The sequence below is a fragment of the Schistocerca serialis genome, chromosome 5, assembly GCF_023864345.2.
Source record: "Schistocerca serialis cubense isolate TAMUIC-IGC-003099 chromosome 5, iqSchSeri2.2, whole genome shotgun sequence".
Classification (NCBI taxonomy): Eukaryota; Metazoa; Arthropoda; class Insecta; order Orthoptera; family Acrididae; genus Schistocerca; species Schistocerca serialis.
In genome coordinates, this window is record NC_064642.1 from 536,158,814 (window position 1) to 536,181,232 (window position 22,419).

At 44.3% G+C, this 22,419-nt stretch overlaps 1 protein-coding gene across 1 annotated transcript in view; it reads left to right on the forward strand.

Annotated features, from left to right (window-relative positions):
• The window catches only part of LOC126482064 (protein limb expression 1 homolog), a 314,505-nt gene that overhangs the window by 252,674 nt on the left and 39,412 nt on the right, over positions 1 to 22,419 (forward strand). The window contains exon 3 of the mRNA XM_050106039.1: positions 12,361 to 12,501. Coding sequence (XP_049961996.1) covers positions 12,361 to 12,501 — 141 coding nt within the window. The remainder of the gene's footprint in view (positions 1 to 12,360; positions 12,502 to 22,419) is intronic.

The following is a 22,419-nucleotide window of genomic DNA, read 5'->3' on the forward strand; positions in this document are numbered from 1 at the left end:
GCAAGTTCTTGCTTCAAAAAATGGTTCAAATGGCTCTGAGCACGATGGGACTTAACATCTGAGGTCATCAGTCCCCTAAAATTTAGAACTACTTAAACCTAACTAACCTAAGGACATCACACACATCCATGCCCGAGGCAAGATTTGAGCCTGCGACCGTAGCGGTCACGCGGCTCCTGACTGACGCGCCTAGAACCGCACCGCCACACCGGCCGGCCATAAAAGGATTACGTCGCGAGAAACGTCGACCTGATATTAGGTTTATGGTACCTCTATGTTCTACTGAAGGTCTTAGCCAAGATGAATAATAGTAATTAGTATGTTTCATCCTATTTCTACCTCTGACGCAAGTCTTTGACCTTAAACATGAATATCAGTTTCTTATTGATGTTGTGAATGATCACTCATTTGACTCTGAGCTCTTATTGTTGATTTTAATGGCTTGCATCAAAAGAATATATGAGATTGCAGAAGCGACGAACAGTAACAAATTTATGTAGCGATGTTAATTTTGATGAACATAGTAATTCAGGGCTCTTATAAGGTTTTTTGCTGTATATATAGTGACAGTACAGGCACACTGTGCTCCCACCCCCTCCCCCTTTCCCTCCCCCCTCCGCAGCAGCAAGCAGTCACTGAAACTCAATAGAGTAGGCCAGTTAGATAACGCATGGAGCTTTTCCTTATTCTTGTACGGCAGAGATCTCAAACTTTTTGGACCAGCAGTGTAAGGACGTTGTGTGCAAGTGTTACTCCGAATTCTTTGTGGGGCACATCAAAACAGTCAAAAAACTGATGACAAAAAAATGTAATAGATATTTACTATCAACTAAAAAAAAATTTTGAACTATCATTACCCGAAGATTTTGCGCATGAGGGAAGTATCATTTCCTGTCACTGCATGTTAATAAATTCTGTCTACATCGATCCATTCATTTCATGTCAGTGCATTTAAGTAATTTCATGTTTTCTATGTAACTCCCCTTTGATTTTTGTCAAGTCAACGCATCCGTTCCTAATTTTTCAATATCTTTTAAATGGTCTTTTCTTTGGCACCCCTGTCTGTTCAGGACGTTGCATTCAAAATGCTTCCTTTATTTTATTAAGTATCACATAGTCTGCGCCTAAAATGAGAAATCACACTTTTGCGTTTATCATCGTGAGTGATAGTACTTCTGAGGCCTAGAGTTAAATATTATTCAGCGTACCGTCTCGTTTGCCGGCCGCGGTGGCCAAGCAGTTCTAGGCGCTTCAGTCGGGAACCGCGCGACTGCTACGGTCGCAGGTTCGAATCCTGCCTCGGGCATGGATATGTGTGATGTCCTTAGGTTAGTTAGGTTTAAGTAGTTCTAAGTTTTCTAAGTTCTAGGGGACTGATAACCTCAGATGTTAAGTCCCATAGTGCTCAGAGCCATTTCAACCATTTCAACCTTCTCGTTTGCACATTCTTCGAAGCCTGCCGAGAAAGATTCGCGAATACAGACAATACAGCACTAAAGTATAAGAAAATCAGAAATGTTATCACGGGACTCACAAGTGAAGTGAAGTGCTACGTTGGATATTGTGTTCCAATAACTCAAAATTTCGATAAGATTTCAGTGCAAAAAAAGTGCCCGGGTAGCAAGTGACGTACGTCACCGAGTGTGATTTAATTGCTGGTTCATACAGTTTCTAAGATCTGCTGCATCTGCATTTCAAAACAAATTGGAAGGAGGACTATAAGATAAACTACATTACACAAAAATTTTATTCTCCCACTTCATGAAGAATGAAGACATTTCGTACTTAAAAGACGACAATATCCTTGGAACAACTTCACGACAACCTTTTTTCCACTTTCTAGATAATTAAATCATTTTCCTTGTTGTTTTTGTCAAGCAGTTACTTTCATAAAGAGTCCAGAATACCTTTTTGTTCACCTTTCGCAAAGTGATGCGGTCTGTGTAACAGCTGTATCGAGCGGCGAAGAAGAAAAGAGATAAGAAAACGACCATAGTGCATGTCGCGGAAGTGCGAGTCATCTGTTCACCGAGGCGTCTCATTGTGTCTCGTAACGACGTGGGAGACGCAGCACGCCGCTGTGAACGTTGCCGCGAAAATAATTAGCATTGTTGTGTCTGCGACAGGGGACGCTCATTTTTGTTATCAGTTCTCAGGTATCCTCCGACGCACCCAGCCGGATATCTCGAGTCATTCTTCTCGCGCCGATGCAAACGACCCGATTTAAATTGCGTTTTGTCTTCGTGGATGTAATGCGCAGTATCGACGGAGTTTGAAGAGGAGAGGGACTTCACAATTTCTAAACACAAAGGAGTCATCACTGTATACATAATGAATACAGCATGGTTTGTCTACTCTGTTTCCTGCCAGTTGTTGTTGAGATGGTAACAAATCAATGAGCCGCCGACAGAGAGATGTGAGCGGTGGGAAATGAGGCAATGCGAGTACGGCAGATCAAAACACATTGACCACTGAAGACATCAAATGATGCTATCGAAACTGTCACACACTGCCATTTTTCTCTAGAAATCAGAAATGTTCATTCACAGTAAGCTGAGAAAATAATTACGCAGCGACAGGGAAGGTATAGACTATGAACATCTTGAGTACGTCTCAGCGTAAAAGATTTTAGGACTAATAGTGAGAGGTGATACCAGGACCTTCATAAAACAATTATTCTTGTGGATAGGAAATTTGCCCTGGTATAGTTACATAGTTGGTACTCATGGCTGGTATTTATTAGCACATAGTTTTCCTGTCTGTGTTCCCGGTCGCGCCGTACGAGGAATCGGAAACGGTTTTTATGGAATTTATGTTCCTTTTATCCTTTTGACACAGAACCTTTGGTTCCAAAACATCCACATCTACATCGTTACTCTGAAATTCACACTTAAGTGCCTGGCAGAGGGTTCATCGAACCATTTTCATACTACTTCTCTACCATTCCACTCTCGAATGGCGCGTCGGAAAAAGGAACACTTAAATCTTTCCGTTCGAGCTCTGATTTCTCTTATTTTATTACGATGATCATTTCTCCCTGCGTAGGTGGGTGTCAACAAAATGTTTTCACATTCTGAAGAGAAAATTGGTGATTGAAATTTTGTAAATAGATCTCGCCGCAAAGAAAACCGCCTTTCTTTCAGTGACTGCCACCCCAACTCGCGTATCATATTAGTGACACTCTCATCCCTGTTGCGCGATAACACGAAACGAGCTGCCTTTCTTTACACTTTTTCGATGTCCTCCGTAAATCCTGCCTGGTAAGGATCCCATACCGCGCAACAATATTCCAGCAGAGGACTGACAAGTGTAATGTAGACTGTCTCTTCAGTGGGTTTATCGCATCTTCTAAGTGTTCTGCCAACAATGCGCAGTCTTTGTTTCGCCTTCCCCACAATATTATCTGTGTGTTCTTTCCAGTTTAAGTTGCTCGTAATTGTAATTCCTAGGTATTTAGTCGAATTGACAGCCCTTAGATTTGTGCGATTTATCGTATATCCAATATTTATCGGATTTCTTTTAGTACTCAGGTGGATGACCTCGCACTTTTCTCTGTTTTGTGCTAAATGCCACTTTTCGCACCATACAGAAATTCTCTCTAGATCATTTTGTAATTGGAATTGATCGTCTGATGATTTTACTATACTGTAAATTACTGCGTCATCTGCAAGCAATCTAAGAGGGCTGCTCAGATTATCACCTAGATCATTTATATAAATGAGGAACAGCAGAGGTCCTATGACACTACCTTGCGGAACTCCAGATATCACTTCTGTTCTACTCGATGATTTACCGTCTATCACTACGAACTACGACCTCTCTGAGAGGAAATCACGAATCCTGTCACATAACTGAGACGATACCCCATATGCACGCAATTTGATTAATAGTCGCTTGTGAGGAACGGTATCAAAAGCCTTTCGGAAATCTTGGAATATGGAATCGATCTGAGATCCCTTGTCGACAACACTCATTACTTCATGGGAGTAAAGAGCTAGTTGTGTTGCACATGAACGATATTTCCTGAATCCGCGTTGGTTATGTATCAATAAGTCATTTTCTTCAACACTGGAGTGAGGATGACCTCAGGTGGTTAAGTGATTCTATTTTTTACACCATGTGATGGAACTTCAAGTATTCCGAAACAGGTCATGCCCACAATAAAAGATTGTGGATTAAGCAACTGCTGTGCGGGTTCCTCATTTTACAAAATGATGTTGTTACTATTGCTACAAACTAAAAAGGAAAAGTGATAGGATAATACACTCCTGGAAATTGAAATAAGAACACCGTGAATTCATTGTCCCAGGAAGGGGAAACTTTATTGACACATTCCTGGGGTCAGATACATCACATGATCACACTGACAGAACCACAGGCACATAGACACAGGCAACAGAGCATGCACAATGTCGGCACTACTACAGTGTATATCCACCTTTCGCAGCAATGCAGGCTGCTATTCTCCCATGGAGACGATCGTAGAGATGCTGGATGTAGTCCTGTGGAACAGCTTGCCATGCCATTTCCACCTGGCGCCTCAGTTGGACCAGCGTTCGTGCTGGACGTGCAGACCGCGTGAGACGACGCTTCATCCAGTACCAAACATGCTCAATGGGGGACAGATCCGGAGATCTTGCTGGCCAGGGTAGTTGACTTACACCTTCTAGAGCACGTTGGGTGGCACGGGATATATGCGGACGTGCATTGTCCTGTTGGAACAGCAAGTTCCCTTGCCGGTCTAGGAATGGTAGAACGATGGGTTCGATGACGGTTTGGATGTACCGTGCACTATTCAGTGTCCCCTCGATGATCACCAGTGGTGTACGGCCAGTGTAGGAGATCGCTCCCCACACCATGATGCCGGGTGTTGGCTCTGTGTGCCTCGGTCGTATGCAGTCCTGATTATGTCGCTCACCTGCACGGCGCCAAACACGCATGCGACCATCATTGGCACCAAGGCAGAAGCGACTCTCATCGCTGAAGACGACACGTCTCCATTCGTCCCTCCATTCACGCCTGTCGCGACACCACTGGAGGCGGGCTGCACGATGTTGGGGCGTGAGCGGAAGACGGCCTAACGGTGTGCGGGACCGTAGCCCAGCTTCATGGAGACGGTTGCGAATGGTCCTCGCCGATACCCCAGGAGCAACAGTGTCCCTAATTTGCTGGGAAGTGGCGGTGCGGTCCCCTACGGCACTGCGTAGGATCCTACGGTCTTGGCGTGCATCCGTGCGTCGCTGCGGTCCGGTCCCAGGTCGACGGGCACGTGCACCTTCCGCCGACCACTGGCGACAACATCGATGTACTGTGGAGACCTCACGCCCCACGTGTTGAGCAATTCGGCGGTACGTCCACCCGGCCTCCCGCATGCCCACTATACGCCCTCGCTCAAGTCCGGCAACTGCACATACGGTTCACGTCCACGCTGTCGCGGCATGCTACCAGTGTTAAAGACTGCGATGGAGCTCCGTATGCCACGCCAAACTGGCTGACACTGACGGCGGCGGTGCACAAATGCTGCGCAGCTAGCGCCATTCGACGGCCAACACCGCGGTTCCTGGTGTGTCCGCTGTGCCGTGCGTGTGATCATCGCTTGTACAGCCCTCTCGCAGCGTCCGGAGCAAGTATGGTGGGTCTGACACACCGGTGTCAATGTGTTCTTTTTTCCATTTCCAGGAGTGTAGAACGTCTGTTGAAACCTTCGGAAATATTTTCTATGTTATTATGACTAGCTGTAGAGAGAAAAACTGTCGTTAACGGTAGACACTGGAATATACTCAACAAATAATAGAGGACATTTGGTGTAGCTGCTAATCTGCGATTAGGAGAGAAAGTCGTGGCGTGTCACTTTGAACCATCAGATGACTCATAACAAAGAAAAAAGAGTAATAAGTGGTCGAACATCATTCTTTGCGTTTTTTTTTAGTTTTAGGAAGTAATTTTATGTCAGTATCCATTAAGTCCGATGGCGCTGCATATCTACAGCTCGATCAGTAGTTACCTCTCTCGGTGAGTGGTGTAGATTGTTTCCGTAATGAAGAATTACTGCGACAAAATAGTGCCGACGACGAAAGTGTTTCCTGATAATACTTAAATGTTATTTCTAAAGTAGTATAAGATACTGAATACTTATTTGGGAGGATCGGCTGTCATATTTCCTCTCCGAATATTCTGTATCGAGTTTTCCGCGTTTTTCCTAAATAACTTCAGACAAGTGCTCGAGTGATACCATAACCACTCTTGGACTTAGGAGTTAGTACATCGTCCCTTTTACGATGGCGAAACGTTAATTTCTAACCTTCTAAAGCGATGTAACGAAATAAGAAATTGAACATAAGTAACAGTTATTAATAATCTATTGGTTTGCCTTCCATTTTTTAAAGAAACTACAAAGAAGCAGAAATGGTAGTAACATGAGGAAAAAACAGTAGTTCGAATACAACGCAACATAACAATATTTTCATATCATTTTTTCTATTTGTTGTAGAAAGTGTTGACGGGGCTCCCTTCAAGGGATAAGTAATTTAAATCCTACTAAAGTAATGAAGCCGGCAATAACTGACATTCATATTCGAAATTTTGATTAAATTGCGTTTCCCGGTCTGGAAGCTTGGTATAACGGATAAGCGTAAACTACAAGCACTGGGCGGCTCCGAGCTATTAAGACTGCAACATTGCTAGACGTGCGTTGTCTTGATCTTGCAGCTGCAAACCTGTTCGAGTGTCTGTCACGCAACACCGCCAACTGTGAGGTTAGCGCACAAAAAGCCCGTCACAGCATTCCTTGTGGCTGATCGTTTGTCAGCGGCACAGCTGGACAAGTTCAATCAGCGTGCCAGTCTCATGTATGATATAATACACAGAGAGTTCATCACGTTTGACCATATCGTAACCACTTCATATTTATGGTCGTAGGAGTTACTCATCACCTAATGTCTCTGTCTAGTTGCAGAAGTAACAAATCTGTTAAAACAACATAAATAAAAGAGTTTTCTGCGTAAGTCACTTGCGTATTACACCATTACTAGTTCCAATGTTTCTCAACTTTATCTTCTGGTGAAGAATTTTGCAGTTGCTACCCTGGCATTAGCGAGATTCACAGACGACTATTTGCATCATCAGGCCAAGTTGCAAACAGGTTATGTTTCGTCTTCTACTGATCATGCAAAATTTTCATTACAGACAGCATTGCTGAAGATAACACCGCAAGAGTAATGTGTACATTACGTGATCAAAACTAGCCGGACACACTCAAAAACATAAGTTTTTCATGTGCATTGTGCTGCCACCTACTCCCAGGCAGTCCACATCACCAACACCAGTAGTCATTAGACATCGTGAGAGAGTAGAATGGAGCGCTCCGAGGAACTCACGGACTTCAAACGTGGCCAGGTGATTGGTTGTCAGTTATGTCATATGTCTGTACGCGAGATTTCCACACTCCTTAACATCCTTAGGTCCACTGTTTCCGATGTGATAGTGAAGTGGAAACGTGAAGGGACACGTACAGAACAAAAGTGTACAGTCCGACCTCGTCTGTTGACTGACTGAAACCGCCGACAGTTGAAGAGCGTCGTAATGTGCAATAGGCAGACATCGATGCAGACCATCACACAGGTATTTCAAACTGCACCCGGATTAGTTAGACGGGAGGTGAGAAAACTTGGATTTCATGGTCGAGCGGCTGCTCATAAGCCACACATCATGCTGGTAAATGCCAAACGACGCCTCGCTTGGTGTAAGGAGCGTAAACATTGGAGTGACGAATCACGTTACACAGTGTGGCGATGCGATGGCAGGCTGTGGGTGTGGCCAATGTCCGGTGAAATTTATCTTTGCTAGCGTGTGTAGTGCCGACAGTAAAATTCGGAGTCGGTGGTGTTATGGTGTGGTCGTGTTTTTCATGGAGGGGGCTTGCTCCCCTCGTTGTTTTGCGTGGTACTATCACAGCACCTTCTTACTACTCAGATCAGACACCTTCCTGCTTCTCACTGTTCGAGAGCAATTCAGGGATGGCGATTGCATCTTTCAACACGATCGAGCACCTATTCATAGTGCGGAGTGGTTACACAACAGTAACGTCCCTGTAATGGACTGGCGTGCACAGAGTCCTGACCTGAATTCTAGAGAACACCTTTGGGATGTTTTGGAACGCCGACATCGTGCCAGGCCTTACCGACCGACATCGATACCTGTCCTCAGTGCAGCACTCCGTGAAGAATGGGCTGCCATTCCCCAAGAAACCAACAGCACCTGATTGAACGTATGCCTGCGAGAGTGGAAGCTGTCATCAAGGCTAAGGGTGGGCCAACACCTTATTGAATTTCAGCATTATCGATGGAGGGCGCCACGAACTTGTAAATCATTTTCAGCCAGGTGTCCGGATAGTTTTGATCACATAGTTTATGTAAGGGTAAAGTAGAACCACATAGACGCTGCATACCATTACACTATCTGATCAAAAGTGTCACACCTATTAGTGGATATTAATATCTGGTGTGTCCACACTTCGCCTATCCGACGACTTCAACTCTTTCAACGAAGTGTCTGAATATCTGTGGAGGTAAGGCAGTTGATTTTTCCTCAGTAGCCGAAGACAGTGATGTTGGACGCTGTAGTCTCTAGTCGACGTACTAGCTCGTTCCACAGGTATTCTACGGGATGCAGGTCGGGACTGTGCGTATGACAGTCCAGTTCAGGAATGTTGTTGTCCCCAAACCCTTGCCTCACAGGTGCTGCTTTATTATGAGGTGCACTGTAATGTTCATACAATCGACCGCCGTCTCCGAACTGTTTGTGTACTGTATACAGTACACAGTGCTGTAAAATGTGTTAATATCCTTCCCCACTCTGCCTTTTCTTAACCGCAATAAGGAGACCATACTCGAACGACGAAAAACACCCAAATACCGTAAAACAACCATCTCCGTCCTACGCTATTGGCACCATACACGGGGACATGTAATGTCGTAAAGGCATTCGCCAAACGCAAACCCTATCATCGTATTGCCATAGGTGACAGCGTGGTTCATCGCTCCAAATCACAAGTTTCCATTCATCCATTGTCCAGTGGAGTCGGTATTTACATCAGATGAAACGTTGTTTAGCATGGACTAAGAAAATTGAGTGGTTCATGAGGAGCTGCTCAACCGTTAAACTCTTCTTTTTTTTTTTTAAATCCCTGCGCGCCGTGATTGGTGTAGCTGGACTACTGCTAGCGCTTTCGAACTCAGGAGTGATCACTTCTTGTGATTTCATGAGATTTTGTGCAAACACCCTCCACAGTCCTCGACGGTCCCTGTCCGTCTCTACCTGAGGGTTGCCTGGTCTCGGTTTGGCTGTGCTTATTCGTTCACGTTTCCACTTGACGGTCACATCACCAACAGTCAACTTGGGCAGGTTTAGAAGGGTTGAAATGTCCCTGGTGGATTTGTTACTCACGTGACATTCAGTGACCAATCCACGTTGGAAGTCACTGACCTCCCCTGACCGACGCAGTGTGCTGTCACTGCTGCTCTACCGACAACACAGTACTTCCCACCTCCTTTTATACAGGCACCCACCTCTCGTGACATCTACCGGTCAGTTCCGCATTACGTAGGGGCGTCCGGATACATGTGATCAAATGGTTCAAATGGCTCTGAGCACTATGGGACTCAACTGCTGAGGTCATTAGTCCCCTAGAACTTAGAACTAGTTAAACCTAACTAACCTAAGGACATCACAAACATCCATGCCCGAGGCAGGATTCGAACCTGCGACCGTAGCGGTTTTGCGGTTCCAGACTGCAGCGCCTTTAACCGCACGGCCACTTCGGCCGGCCCATGTGATCAGACAATACATTTTTTGCTTGTGTTCTTCAGTTCACATGAGGCATTAAACTTTTCTTTTCCACTTTTTACGTGTTCTTATACATATCAAACATGTAAATGTATTTACATCAAGTACAAAGATAAGTGATTAGTACATTAACTGCAACTAGTTTCTTTTATTTACTATGAATCACAAAAAATGGTTCAAATGGCTCTGAGCACTATGTGACTTAACATCTGTGGTCATCAGTCCCCTAGAACTTAGAACTAATTAAACCTAACTAACCTAAGGACATCACACACATCCATACCCGAGGCAGGATTCGAACCTGCGACCGTAGCGGTCGGGCGGTTCCTGACTGTAGCGCCTAGAACCGCTCGGTCCCTCTGGCCGGCTAGACTCGCATTCGGGAGGACGATGGTTCAAACCTGCGTCTGGCCATCCTGATATAGGTTTCCCGTGATTTTCCTAAATCGCTTAAGGGAATTCCGGGAAGGTTCCTGTGTAATGGCACGGCTGATTTCTTTCTCTGTCCTTCCGTAATACGAGCATGTGCTCCATCTCTAATGACATCGTTGTCGATGGGACGTCAAACACTGATCTCCTCTTTTCCTAGCGAGGTGGCGCAGTGGTTAGCACACTGGACTCACATTCGAGAGGACGACGGTCCAATCTCGCGTCCGGCCATCCTGATTTAGGCTTTCCGTGATTTCCCTTAATTGCTCCAGGCAAATGCCGGGATGGTTCCTTTGAAAGGACACGGCCGACTTCCTTCCCCGTCCTTCCTTCATCAGAGGAGTCCGATGACCTCGCTGTTTGGTCTCCTCCCCCAAACAACCGAACCCCAACTCCTCCTCCGTGCATGCTTGCCTTCTGTACTGTACTTGTGTGTGCAAGCTTTCAACCGGTTTTCGACATATGGGAAAGCTGCATGGTTTTTAGACAATGATTTAGACGCTTTACTGCGAGTACATTTCCATTCTATTACAAAAAATTCCATGAACTGTTTTTAAGTCGATAACGAATTTGTGACAACGAAAAAATCGTGTAATATTTCAGGAAACCCACTGAAAACGCTTTTTTAAAGAGGCGATATGTGGCTAGGCACACAAGTAAAATAAAAAAAAATTTATGTGTAGCACGCAAATGGCGTTTTTCTTGTAAACTACTGCAGTTTATCGATGTAGCTTTATCGATGTTTTAATTAATTGATAGTTATTAATTTTTAAGTAAGATTAATTACCAGAGTCGAGGTATTTTGACCTCTTGCTTCGGCTGAAATATTTACTTTAAAAGGCTTTTCTAAATAAATGTCAAAGTTAAAATACCCAGTGCTCTTATATGACGAATTGTATGATTAGTTCATGGAAGTTCTTACATACGAAACCTGTTATGGTACTAAGAATAAGAGGCAGTTCAGACTTCTAATATGTGTTAGTGAAGCTGGAGAAAATTTCTGAAAGAGAAACCAATTACGAAAATTCTAAACGGACGAAGAAAGCTGATGAAGTAAATACTGGGTGATCAAAAAGTCAGTATAAATTTGAAAACTGAATAAATCACGGTATAATGTAGATAGAGAGGTACAAATTGACACACATGCTTGGAATGACATGGGGTTTTATTAGAACCAAAAAATACAAACGTTCAGAAAATGTCCGACAGATGGCTCTTCATCTGATCAGAATAGCAATAATTAGCGTAACAAAGTAAGGCAAAGCAAAGATGATGATCTTTACAGAAAATGCTCTATGTCCACCATCATTCGTCAACAATAGCTGTAGTTGAGGAATAATGTTGAGAACAGCACTGTAAAGCATGTCCGGAGTTATGGTGAGGCATTGGCGTCGGATGTTGTCTTTGAGCATCCCTAGAGATGTCGGTCGATCACGATACACTTGCGACTTCAGGTAACCCCAAAGCCAATAATCGCACCGACTGAGGTCTGGGGACCTGGGAGGCCAAGCATGACGAAAGTGACGGCTGAGCACACGATCATCACCAAACGACGAGCGCAAGAGATCTTTCACGCGTCTAGCAATATGGGGTGGAGTGCCATCCTGCATAAACATCGTACGTTCCAGCAGGTGTTTATCAGCCAGGCTGGGGGTGATGCGATTCTGTAACATATCGGCATAACTCTCACCCGTCACTGTAGCGGTTAGCGCCATGTGTCGGACATTTTGCGAACTTTTTTTTGGTTCTAATAAAACCCCATATCATTCCAAGCATGTGTGTCAATTTTTACCTCTCTATCTACATTATTCCGTGGTTTATTAAGTTTTCAAATTTATACTGACTTTTTGATCACCCGGTTTAAGTAAAAAATCTGTATGGAAAGGCCGAAAGGTATACAGTCGTAACTTTAGGTGAAGAAATAATGTTTCTGTGGACACACTGGATCATTCGTTGCTCCGAGAAAACGTGAAGATGCACAGGAGCAGAGGCGCGTGTGAACAGCAGTACGCCAGCGAGGACAGCGCCCCGGCTACCGGCGCGGCGCCCAGGCAGCAGCGCTGACGATGCCTTTCTCTTGTGTTGCAGAACTGCCCGACGAAAGCGGAGGCGCGGCGCAGCGCGGCCAAGATCGCGCTCATGAACTCCGTGTTCAACGAGCACCCGTCGCGCCGCATCTCCGACGACTTCATCGAGAAGGCGGTCGCGGAGGCGCGCGCCTCCTTCAAGGTCAGTCCCCGCCGTCTCTTCTTCTTATTTCACGTCTGGCTGTCCTCTGCTTCACGGCATCTGCTTCTGCCTCAAACTTCGCTCGTGTGTGATTCGACCGTGGAAGCGCCGCCTGTTGTGTAGTTTGAAAATATGGACATATCGTTCGAGGCCGACGCGTCGTCATTGAATTTCCTAACACTCGTCATACTCCAAGTGTCAAACTTACACAGACGGTATACAGGGTGAAAAGTATTTAAACCGACAAACTCTGGGAGGTTGTAGGGGACATCAAAACAAAAATTTTTCCCTAAAGTCATTTTTTCCTATGAGGATTATTTAAACCGGTGGAGGCCGTATTATGCTCTTCACTTGTTAGAGGCCGTGTTACGATGTTCAGTTTAGAGATGGGCAAACTGAAACACGTAACTGTTTCGAACCAAATGAAACAGTACGATGTAATGTTTCGATACGCTGTTTCGAAACAGTTTGTGTTTTGTAATCTAATATCCCTACACATTTTATCATCTTGAATGTCTACTGTATAAGTATGTCCATATAAACACAAAGGAGGTACGAGAGCGCTAATCGTATCGCAGAAAGTATGAAACCATCACTTAGGTGTCTTGGTAGTTTCGTATTTCCTGCAGCAAATGCGCTGCTTTCGTGTCGTGTGACTTTCACACTTTTCAAATTGGCTGAGGACAGCCGTAGCTGAAGATAGAAGAACCACCACGAACGGAACTGAAGGTGGGAGCAAACTGCAGAAACAACGGATGTGCTACTGGGATTCCCACATTCCGTTAATATGGGTAACATACCCATCCTGCTAATTTCCATGCACACAAAGGGAATCATTGTGGATAATAGGCACAGTGACTGTAGACTCACAAATAACGCCAAATAATTCGAATAAATAACAAAATATAACAGAAAAAATGTTGTCTTTCAGGGTGTTTTGAGCCGTTACTATAAATTCACCATGCTTCCCAGCCTTTCCCGTTCACCATTACACTATCAGTGATATGTCAAACATAATGCTTGCAATTATACCTACATCAAATTTATGTATATGTCTAATAACTGTCACTCTACGCCTTTTTTATTCAAAATGTTGTAGGCTTACTTGCGTTTCTTAATATGATTATTGCACATGAACAGAGAATCGTATGTTAAAAAGAAGTGTAATTTAACTAAATGATTTTCACATATTTATTATTTTGAATGTGAATAGTATGCGTTGTTTTATTGTTTTGTTAGTGTTTATACAGCAGATGTTACGCCATTTCGGAATAGGACAGTCAGCTAGAAACGAAGCTTTATTTTCGGGTATCTTAAGCTTCATGCTATTTCTTGCCAAAAAGATTTCGACACTCTTGAAAGTGTTTCATGAAGTGGTATGTTGTGTTTCAGTACCTGTGCCGAGCCCGAATCTCGTCCGACACAGAGCGGAATGAAACGTCCCTGTTTCGATACAATTAGTCCGTTCCAAGCACAGGTGGACTGTAACAGCCTTATTTTGAAACAACGATACAGTTTCTGTGTCTGGATCGAGATCGAATCTGGTCCGGTTATCCGAGGCAGGGGCGTAATGGAAACACCACTGTTTCGAAACAGTGGACCACAGCCGTTCCGAAACACTGAAACAGTTCCACGTATCGATACACTGAATCGAAACATAGAAACAGTGGCCAAGTCTAGTTCAGTTGTTAGAGGGCGCATTACACTCTTCAGTTGTAGACAACTGCTGTCCACCAGTGTAGTAGTGCATTGTTTCTGTTTACTAATGGAGCGATACACCTGGAGTGAGTACACTGACATGCTTGGTGCGTACTACGTAGCGCACCACAACGGACGAGCTGCGCAGCGGGTTTATCAACAATAATATCCTAATCGCCGTATCCCGCATCATGCGACATTTGCTGCTGTGTACCGACGTCTGCATGAGACCGGGTCATTTAGCAGATTACCTGGACAGGGACGCCGTCGCACGGTAAGAACGCTGCAATTTGAGGAAGCTGTCTTGCAGCGTGTGGAGCGGAATCCTTCAATCAGCACTCGTGCAAAGAACAGTCCTTCGAGAGCAAGTGTTACGTCCATCTCACTTACAGCGTGTCCACAACCTGAAACCAGATGATTATCCACCCAGAGCACAGTGGTACCTGAGACGCTGTTAAATGCATCCTACATTTCCATCCTGCGTGTTGTTTACCGCTGAAGCAACGTTCGGGCGTGATGGAGTCTTCAACATGCACAATCCGCATGTTTGGAGTGAGGATAACCCACATGCCACAGTTACTAGCGCTCATCAAGTGCGGTTCTTCGTTAATGTGCGGGTCAGTGTTGTTGGGGACTGTTTAATTGGTCCGTATCTGCTACCTAGGCCATTAAATGGCAGGCACTATTACAATTTTCTCGCCAGAGCATTGCCGGAATTGCTGGAAAACGTCCCGCTCCCCACAGGACAACCCATGTGGTTCCGACATGACGGGGCGCCGGCACATTTCAGTCGTCATGTGCGTCGATTCCTGGACCGACGGTTCCCAGAAACGTGGATTGGCAGAGGTTGTCCTGTACCATGGCCTGCTCGATTCCCAGATACGTCTCCTCTGGGCTTTTTTGTTGGTTTAACTAATTTGTCGCCAGAGAAATCTTCCTCTACCGGTTTAAATACTCCTCATACGAAAAAATGACATTAGGGAAAAATATTTGTTTTGATGTCCCCTACAACCTCCCAGAATTTGTCGGTTTAAATACTTTTCACCCTCTATAATCCCCAACTATTTCGCGTAAAGCAACTAAAACATTTTTTCATCAACTTACAAAAAGATTTATTCACTTTATCAGTGTGGTAGTCCTGTTATTGTGCTTCGTATCGGCGTTCGACTCCAAAGCGATCATTCACCCACCGTACAGCCACACCCCCCCCCCCCACACCCCAGGAGGAACAGTAAATATCTTAGGAGGTGGTAGTACACACTAAATCGATTAAAACATTTCTTATTGTTGCTTACAGAGATATTGTTGATTACAGAGATAAGTTTTCAGTTGACATTTTGGGATTATTTTTTGCCATTGTCATTTTTCTTTTGAAGTTCAATTTGTGAAGCTATGCCTGAAAAGAAGGGAAAGTAGAAAGGTGGAAGGAGTATATAGAGGGTCTATAAAAGGGCGATGTACTTGAGGACAATATTATGGAAATGGAAGAGAATGTAGATGAAGATGAAATGGGAGATTCGATACTGCGTGAAGAGTTTGACAGGGCACTGAAAGACCTGAGTCGAAACAAGGCCCCGGGAGCTGACAACATTCCATTAGAACTACTGATGGCCTTGGGAGAGCCAGTCCTGATAAAACTCTACCATCTGGTGAGCAAGATGTATGAGACAGGCGAAATACCCTCAGACTTCAAGAAGGGTATAATAATTCAAATCCCAAAGAAAGCAGGTGTTGACAGATGTGAAAATTACCGAACTATCAGTTTAATAAGCCATGTCTACAAAATACTAACGCGAATTCGTTACAGGCGAATGGAAAAACTGGTAGAATCCGACCTCGGGGAAGATCAGTTTGGATTCCGTAGAAATGTTGGAACACGTGAGGCAATACTGACTCTACGACTTGTCTTAGAAGAAAGATTATGGAAAGGCAAACCTACATTTCTAGCATTTGTAGACTTAGAGAAATCTTTTGACAATGTTGACTGGAATACTCTCTTTCAAATTCTAAAGGTGGCGGGGGTAAAATACAGGAAGCGAAAGGCTATTTACAATTTGTACATAGTCTAGATGGCAGTTACAAGAGTCGAGGGACATGAAAGGGAAGCAGTGGTTGGGAAGGGAGTGATACAGGGTTGTAGCCTCTCCCCGATGTTATTGAATCTGTATATTGAGCAAGCAGTAAAGGAAAAAAAAGAAAAATTCGTAGTATGTATTAAAATCCATGGAGAAGAAATAAAAACTTTGAGGTTCGCCGATGACATTGCAGTTCTGTCAGAGACAGCAAAGGACTTGGAAGAGCAGTTGAACGGAATGGACAGTGTCTTGAAAGGAGGGTATAAGATGAACATCAACAAAAGCAAAACGAGGATAATGGAATGTAGTCGAATTAAGTCGGGTGATGCTGAGGGAATTAGATTAGGAAATGAGACACTTAAAGTAGTAAAGGAGTTTTGCTATTTGGAGAGCAAAATAACTGATGATGGTCGAAGTAGAGAGGATATAAAATGTAGACTGGCAATGGCAAGGAAAGCGTTTCTGAAGAAGAGAAATTTGTTAACATCGAGTATAGATTTAAGTGTCAGGAAGTCGTTTCTGAAAGTATTTGTATTAAGTGTAGCCATGTATGGAAGTGAAACATGGACGATAAATAGTTTGGACAAGAAGAGAATAGAAGCTTTCGAAATGTGGTGCTACAGAAGAATGCGGAAGATTAGATGGGTAGATCACATAACTAATGAGGAGGTATTGAATAGAATTGGCGAGAAGAGGATTTTGTGGCACAACTTGAAAAGAAGAAGGGACCGGTCGGTAGGACATGTTCTGAGGCATCAGGGGATCACAAATTTACCACTGGAGGGCAGTGTGGAGGGTAAAAATCGTAGAGGGAGACCAAGAGATGAATACACTAAGCAGATTCAGAAGGATGTAGGTTGCAGTAAGTACTGGGAGATGAGGAAGCTTGCACAGGATAGAATAGCATGGAGAGCTGCATCAAACCGGTCTTAGGACTGAAGACCACAACAACAACAATGCCTGAAATTAAGTAACTGTTTTCTTCAACTGTGATTTCGATGTACTGACCACTTCTACTATATCGTTTTAGTATGCCGCACTATTTACAAATACCGAGTACGCCGATACAGAATTTGTGTACGAGCTTTGTAATTAGATACCCTGCTGTTGCTTATAGACAGCAGCGTAGTACGAGATACAAGAGTATTTACTCGTGATTTCACTTAACTGGGTGAGACTGATTTCCTGTCAGAAAGATCAAAGTTCGTAGTAACTGACGGAAACCCATGGAGTAAAACAAAAGTGATTCCTGGTGTTCCCCAAGGTAGTGTTATAGGCTCTTTGTTGTTCCTTATGTATATAAACGATTTTGGATACAATCTGAGCAGCCGTCTTCTGATGTTTACAGATCGTTTATCGACTAATAAAGCCATCATAAGACAAAAACAAACTTCAAAACGTTTTAGAAAAGATATCGAAATGGTGCGAAAATTCGCAGTTGACCCCAAATAAGGAGAAGTGTAAGGTCATCCACAGGAGTGCTGAAAGGAATCTGTTAAACTTCGGTTACACGATGAATCAGTCAAATCTAAAGGCCGTAAATTCAACTAAATACCTAGGGATTACAATTACGAACAACTTAAATTGGAAGGAACACATAGAAGATGTTGTGGGGAAGGCTAACCAAAGATAACGTTTTATTAGCAGGACACTTAGAAACTATAACAGATCTACTAAGGAGACTGCCTACACTATGCTTGTTCGTCCTCTTTTAGAATACTGTTGAGCGGTGTGGGATACTTATCAGATACAATTGGCAGAGTACTCAGAAAAAGTTCAAAGAAGGGCAGCAAGTTTTATATTACCGCGAGCAGGGGAGAGAGTGTCACTGAACTGATACAGGATTTGGTGCGGACATCATTAAAACGAAGGCGTTTTCCGTTGCGGCAGAATCTCCTCGCGAAATTCCAATCACCAACTTTCTCCTCCGAATGCGAAAATATTTTGTTGACACCGACTTTCATAAGGAGAAACGATCACCACGATAAAATAAGGGAAACAGAGCTCGTACGGAATGATATATGTGTTCGTTCTTTTATCCGGACGTCGATTAGCGGACATTAATTATGGGGGGGGGGGGGTGTCCAGCCCTCGCCTTTTATGATGGCTTAAACTCTTGAGGAGGGCATTTTGTGTGATGTGTCAGAATGTCTGTAGCGGAATGGTAGCCCATCTTCCACAGGAGCGGAAACCAGAGAAGATAGTGTTGTTGGACACTGGGTTCTGGACAGAAATCGAAGTTCCTCATTCCAGCCCAAAGGTACTCCACTGAGTTCATGCCCTGACTATGGGCCGGCCAGTCCATTTCAGGGATGTCATTGTCCACGTAGCACTAACTCGCAGATAACCCTTATGACAGAGTGCATTGTGGCGCTGATAAGAACGATCATCGTCTTCGAGTTGTTCCTCTGCTTCTGTAAAATGTGTTCATATCCCTGGACATTAACCATTTCCTTTAGCCTAACCACGAAGAAGTCCTACACACACTGTGTAAACAGACGTATCCGGACATCCCCAAAAACATACGTTTTTAATATTAGGTACATTGTGCTGCCAACCACTGCCAGGTACTCCATATCAGCGACATCAATAGTCATTAGAGATCGTGAGAGAGCGGAATGGGGCGCTCCGCGGAACTCACGGACTTCTAACGTGGTCATGTGATTGGGTGTCACTTGTATCATACGTCTGTACGCGAGATTTCCACATTCTTAAACATCCCTAGGTCCACTGTTTCCGATGCAATAATGAAGTGGGAACGTGGAGGGACACGTACAGCACAAAACGGTACAGACCAACTTCGTCTGTTGACTGACAGAGACCGCCGACAGTTGAAGAGGGTCGTAATGTGTAACAGGCAGACATCTATCCAGACCATCACACAGGAATTTCAAACTGCATCAGGATCCACTGCAAGTTCTATGGCAGTTAGGCATGAGGTGAAAAAACATGGGTTTCATGGTCGAGCAGCTGCTCATAAGCCACACATCACGCCGGTAAATGCCAAACGACACCTCGATTGGTGTAAGGAGCGTAAACATTGGACGATTGAACAGTTGGTAAACGTTGTGTGGAGTGACAAATCACGGTACACAATGTCGATCCGATGGCAGGGTGTGGGTATGGCGAATGCCCTGTGAACGTCATCTGCCAGCGTGTGGAGTGCCGACAGTAATATTCGGAGTCTGTGGTGTTATGGTGTGGTTGCGTTTTTCATAGAGGGGGCTTCCACTCCTTGTTGTTTTGCGTGACACTATCACAGCACAGGCCTAGATTGATGTATTAAGCATCTTCATGCTTCCCACTGTTGAAGAGCAATTCGGAGATGGCGACTGCGTCTTTCATCACGATCGAGCACCCGTTCATACAGGACGGCCTGTGGCGGAGTGCTGACACGACAATAATATCCATGTAATGGACTGGCCTGCACAGAATCCTATACAACACCTTTGGGATGTTTTGGAACGCCGACTTTGTGCCAGACCTTACCGACCGACATCGATACCTCTCCTCAGTGCAGCACTCCGTGAAGAATGGGCTGCCATTCCGCAAGAACCTTCCAGCACCTGACTGAACGTATGCCTGCGAGATTGGAAGCTGTCACCAAGGCTAAGGGTAGGCCAACACCATATTGAATTCCAGCATTTCCGATGGAGGGCGCCACGAACTTGTAAGTCATTTTCAGCTTGGCATCCTAATACTTCTGATCACATAGTGTATTGTAACGCTTGACTTTCGTACTACATTGTTGGCACTACACATGATGGAAGATAAATGTTTCCAGGCATTCGCAAACCCAAACCCTTCAATCGGATTGCCCGGGGTATAGTATGATTCATCTCTCCAGATCACTCTTTCCAGTCTCACACTATCCAGTGGCATCCCTCTTCAATCTCAAGTATCGCTTAGAACAGACCAGAGAAAGATGCGCATTATGAGGTGCATCTCGACAACTGTACCACATTCTTTTTAAATCCCTATGCACAGTCATTATGGTAACTGGACTGTTGGTAGTACGATGGTCTCTTTCCGCCAGTACATCAAGTCTACCTGCTATCGGTTTAGCTGTGGTTGTTCCTTCGCATCTCCACTTCCCAATCGCATCACCAACAGCTTCAGAAGGATTGAAATGTCCATGATAGGTTTAGTAGGTGATATCTAATGAGAAATCCACATTGGGAGTCACTTATCTCTCATAACCGACCCATTATGCCGTTACTTCTTCTCCAATGCAGTACTCCCCGTCTTTTTTCAAAACGACGGCTCTGCCTCTCATGACAGCTGGTCGTCAACTGCGCTTTACATAGGGGTGTCTGGATACTTTTGATCATAGGGTATTTCATCTGAACGTGGAAATCAAACTCTTTCAGCAAGCACACGCCGAATTGCTACACTTGTTCATGTTCAACAGACACTCACTGCAACGAAATTAAAGGTTCACTTTTTCGAAACCCCGCAATTGTCTTGCATGGGAGCGCATAAGTTTGAAACATGGCTCAAAGGTGCCCAAAAGCTTCCTTTGTATTGGTGCAAAAGCATGGTGCCCGGCGACTCGACAACACTTCAAACAGCAAGGTGTCGACACATGCAAAAAAAAAAAAAAAAAAAGGCCAGAGCTCAAAGTTCATATGAGGTGTAAGGTGGTTTAATAATGGCACATTGGCACCAAAATTCACCACAATTCTGCTCAGCATCACCGTGGACATGTCACTCGACGGGTAGGCCGTTACATCCTCTCTTACCCACATTTCACCCCTTATTTTGACGTCTTTCCAATGGAGATCAGAACCGCGACACCCATCGGTGAAATCGCGTGGTTTTATTATGGGTGACCGAGGAAAACATTTGAGACACTCGGCCATTCAGAATCGACACGAAAGGGCCTAAGGAGGTGGCATGATGGACGTCAATGATACCACCCATTCCTTGCCGAGTTGATTCCCACACATCTCGCATACGAAAACGACAGTTCCCTGTGCGACGAACAACAGGACGACGTTCTTGACAAATATGCGTTGTGCGTCTCAACTAAACCCTAAGGACTCTACAGGGTTGCAACACCACTGAAATGTAACACCGCTGAAATGAGGGCAGGAGAGGATGTCAGGGCCTACCCATCATGTGACACGTCCACAGTTTCGTTGGGCAGAAATATGATGAAGTTTGTTGCCAATGTAAGTAACATCATTAACCCACCTGACAGCTCACATTAACTTCAAAGCTGTGGCCTTTTCTTCGCAAATGTCGACACCTTGCTGTTTCAGGCATCGGTTAGCCGGTGGGTGACTTCACAGGTTTTACGCACTTTTGAGCCGAATTTCAAACTTATGCATAGCAGAGGGGGCATTTAAGGAGTTTATAAAAAGTGATCATTTAATTTTGTTGCGCATTGTAAGAATATCACGGATATCACGTATACAAGGCCTGTATCCCTCTCATTTACAGTGGATTCAGTATCTTAAAGATGCAGGTGAAGGTAGACGATTGGAATTCTGTCGTTAGTTAATTGCAGATCGCTGAGTAATCCCATTAACACTGTGTACTGGTGAAGCAACATTCTTGTGACGATATCAACAACATTCGTAACTCTCATCAGAGGTCCAAGGAAACCCGCATGGCTTTGCGGAGACACATTTTCAAGTACGCTTACCTGTAAATGTGTGGTGTGATATGATAGACGACCAGTTGAATGGGCCTTTTGTATTACCTTAACGCGTCCCGTTATGTAAGCTTTTTTGGAAATGAGTTTCCACCATTTCTGGAAGAGGCTCCTTTGGCTACGAGGACATATTCTTCCAGTATGGTGGGGAAGCTAGACATCAGGTGACACAATATCTAAACCTTAACATTCTCTGGTAGAAAGATTAGCAGAAATTCTCACGGACCTTACCGCTTTAGATTTTTGCTTGTGGGTATAGTTGAAAGGTGAAGCCTACAAATAAAAAGTAAATACAAGATACAATTTGATGATTCGGATTACGAATAGTGCTGCCCTTATGAAAAAACGCCAAGAGAACTTCAGAAGGGCTACCCTTGTTGTCTCGAGAGAATAGCAACTAAGATTTTGCATGTAATAAGCATGTAGCATTTTGGACAAGGAACTACACTTGCCGTCAGTGGACTGAGAAATTGACTGACCTGATGA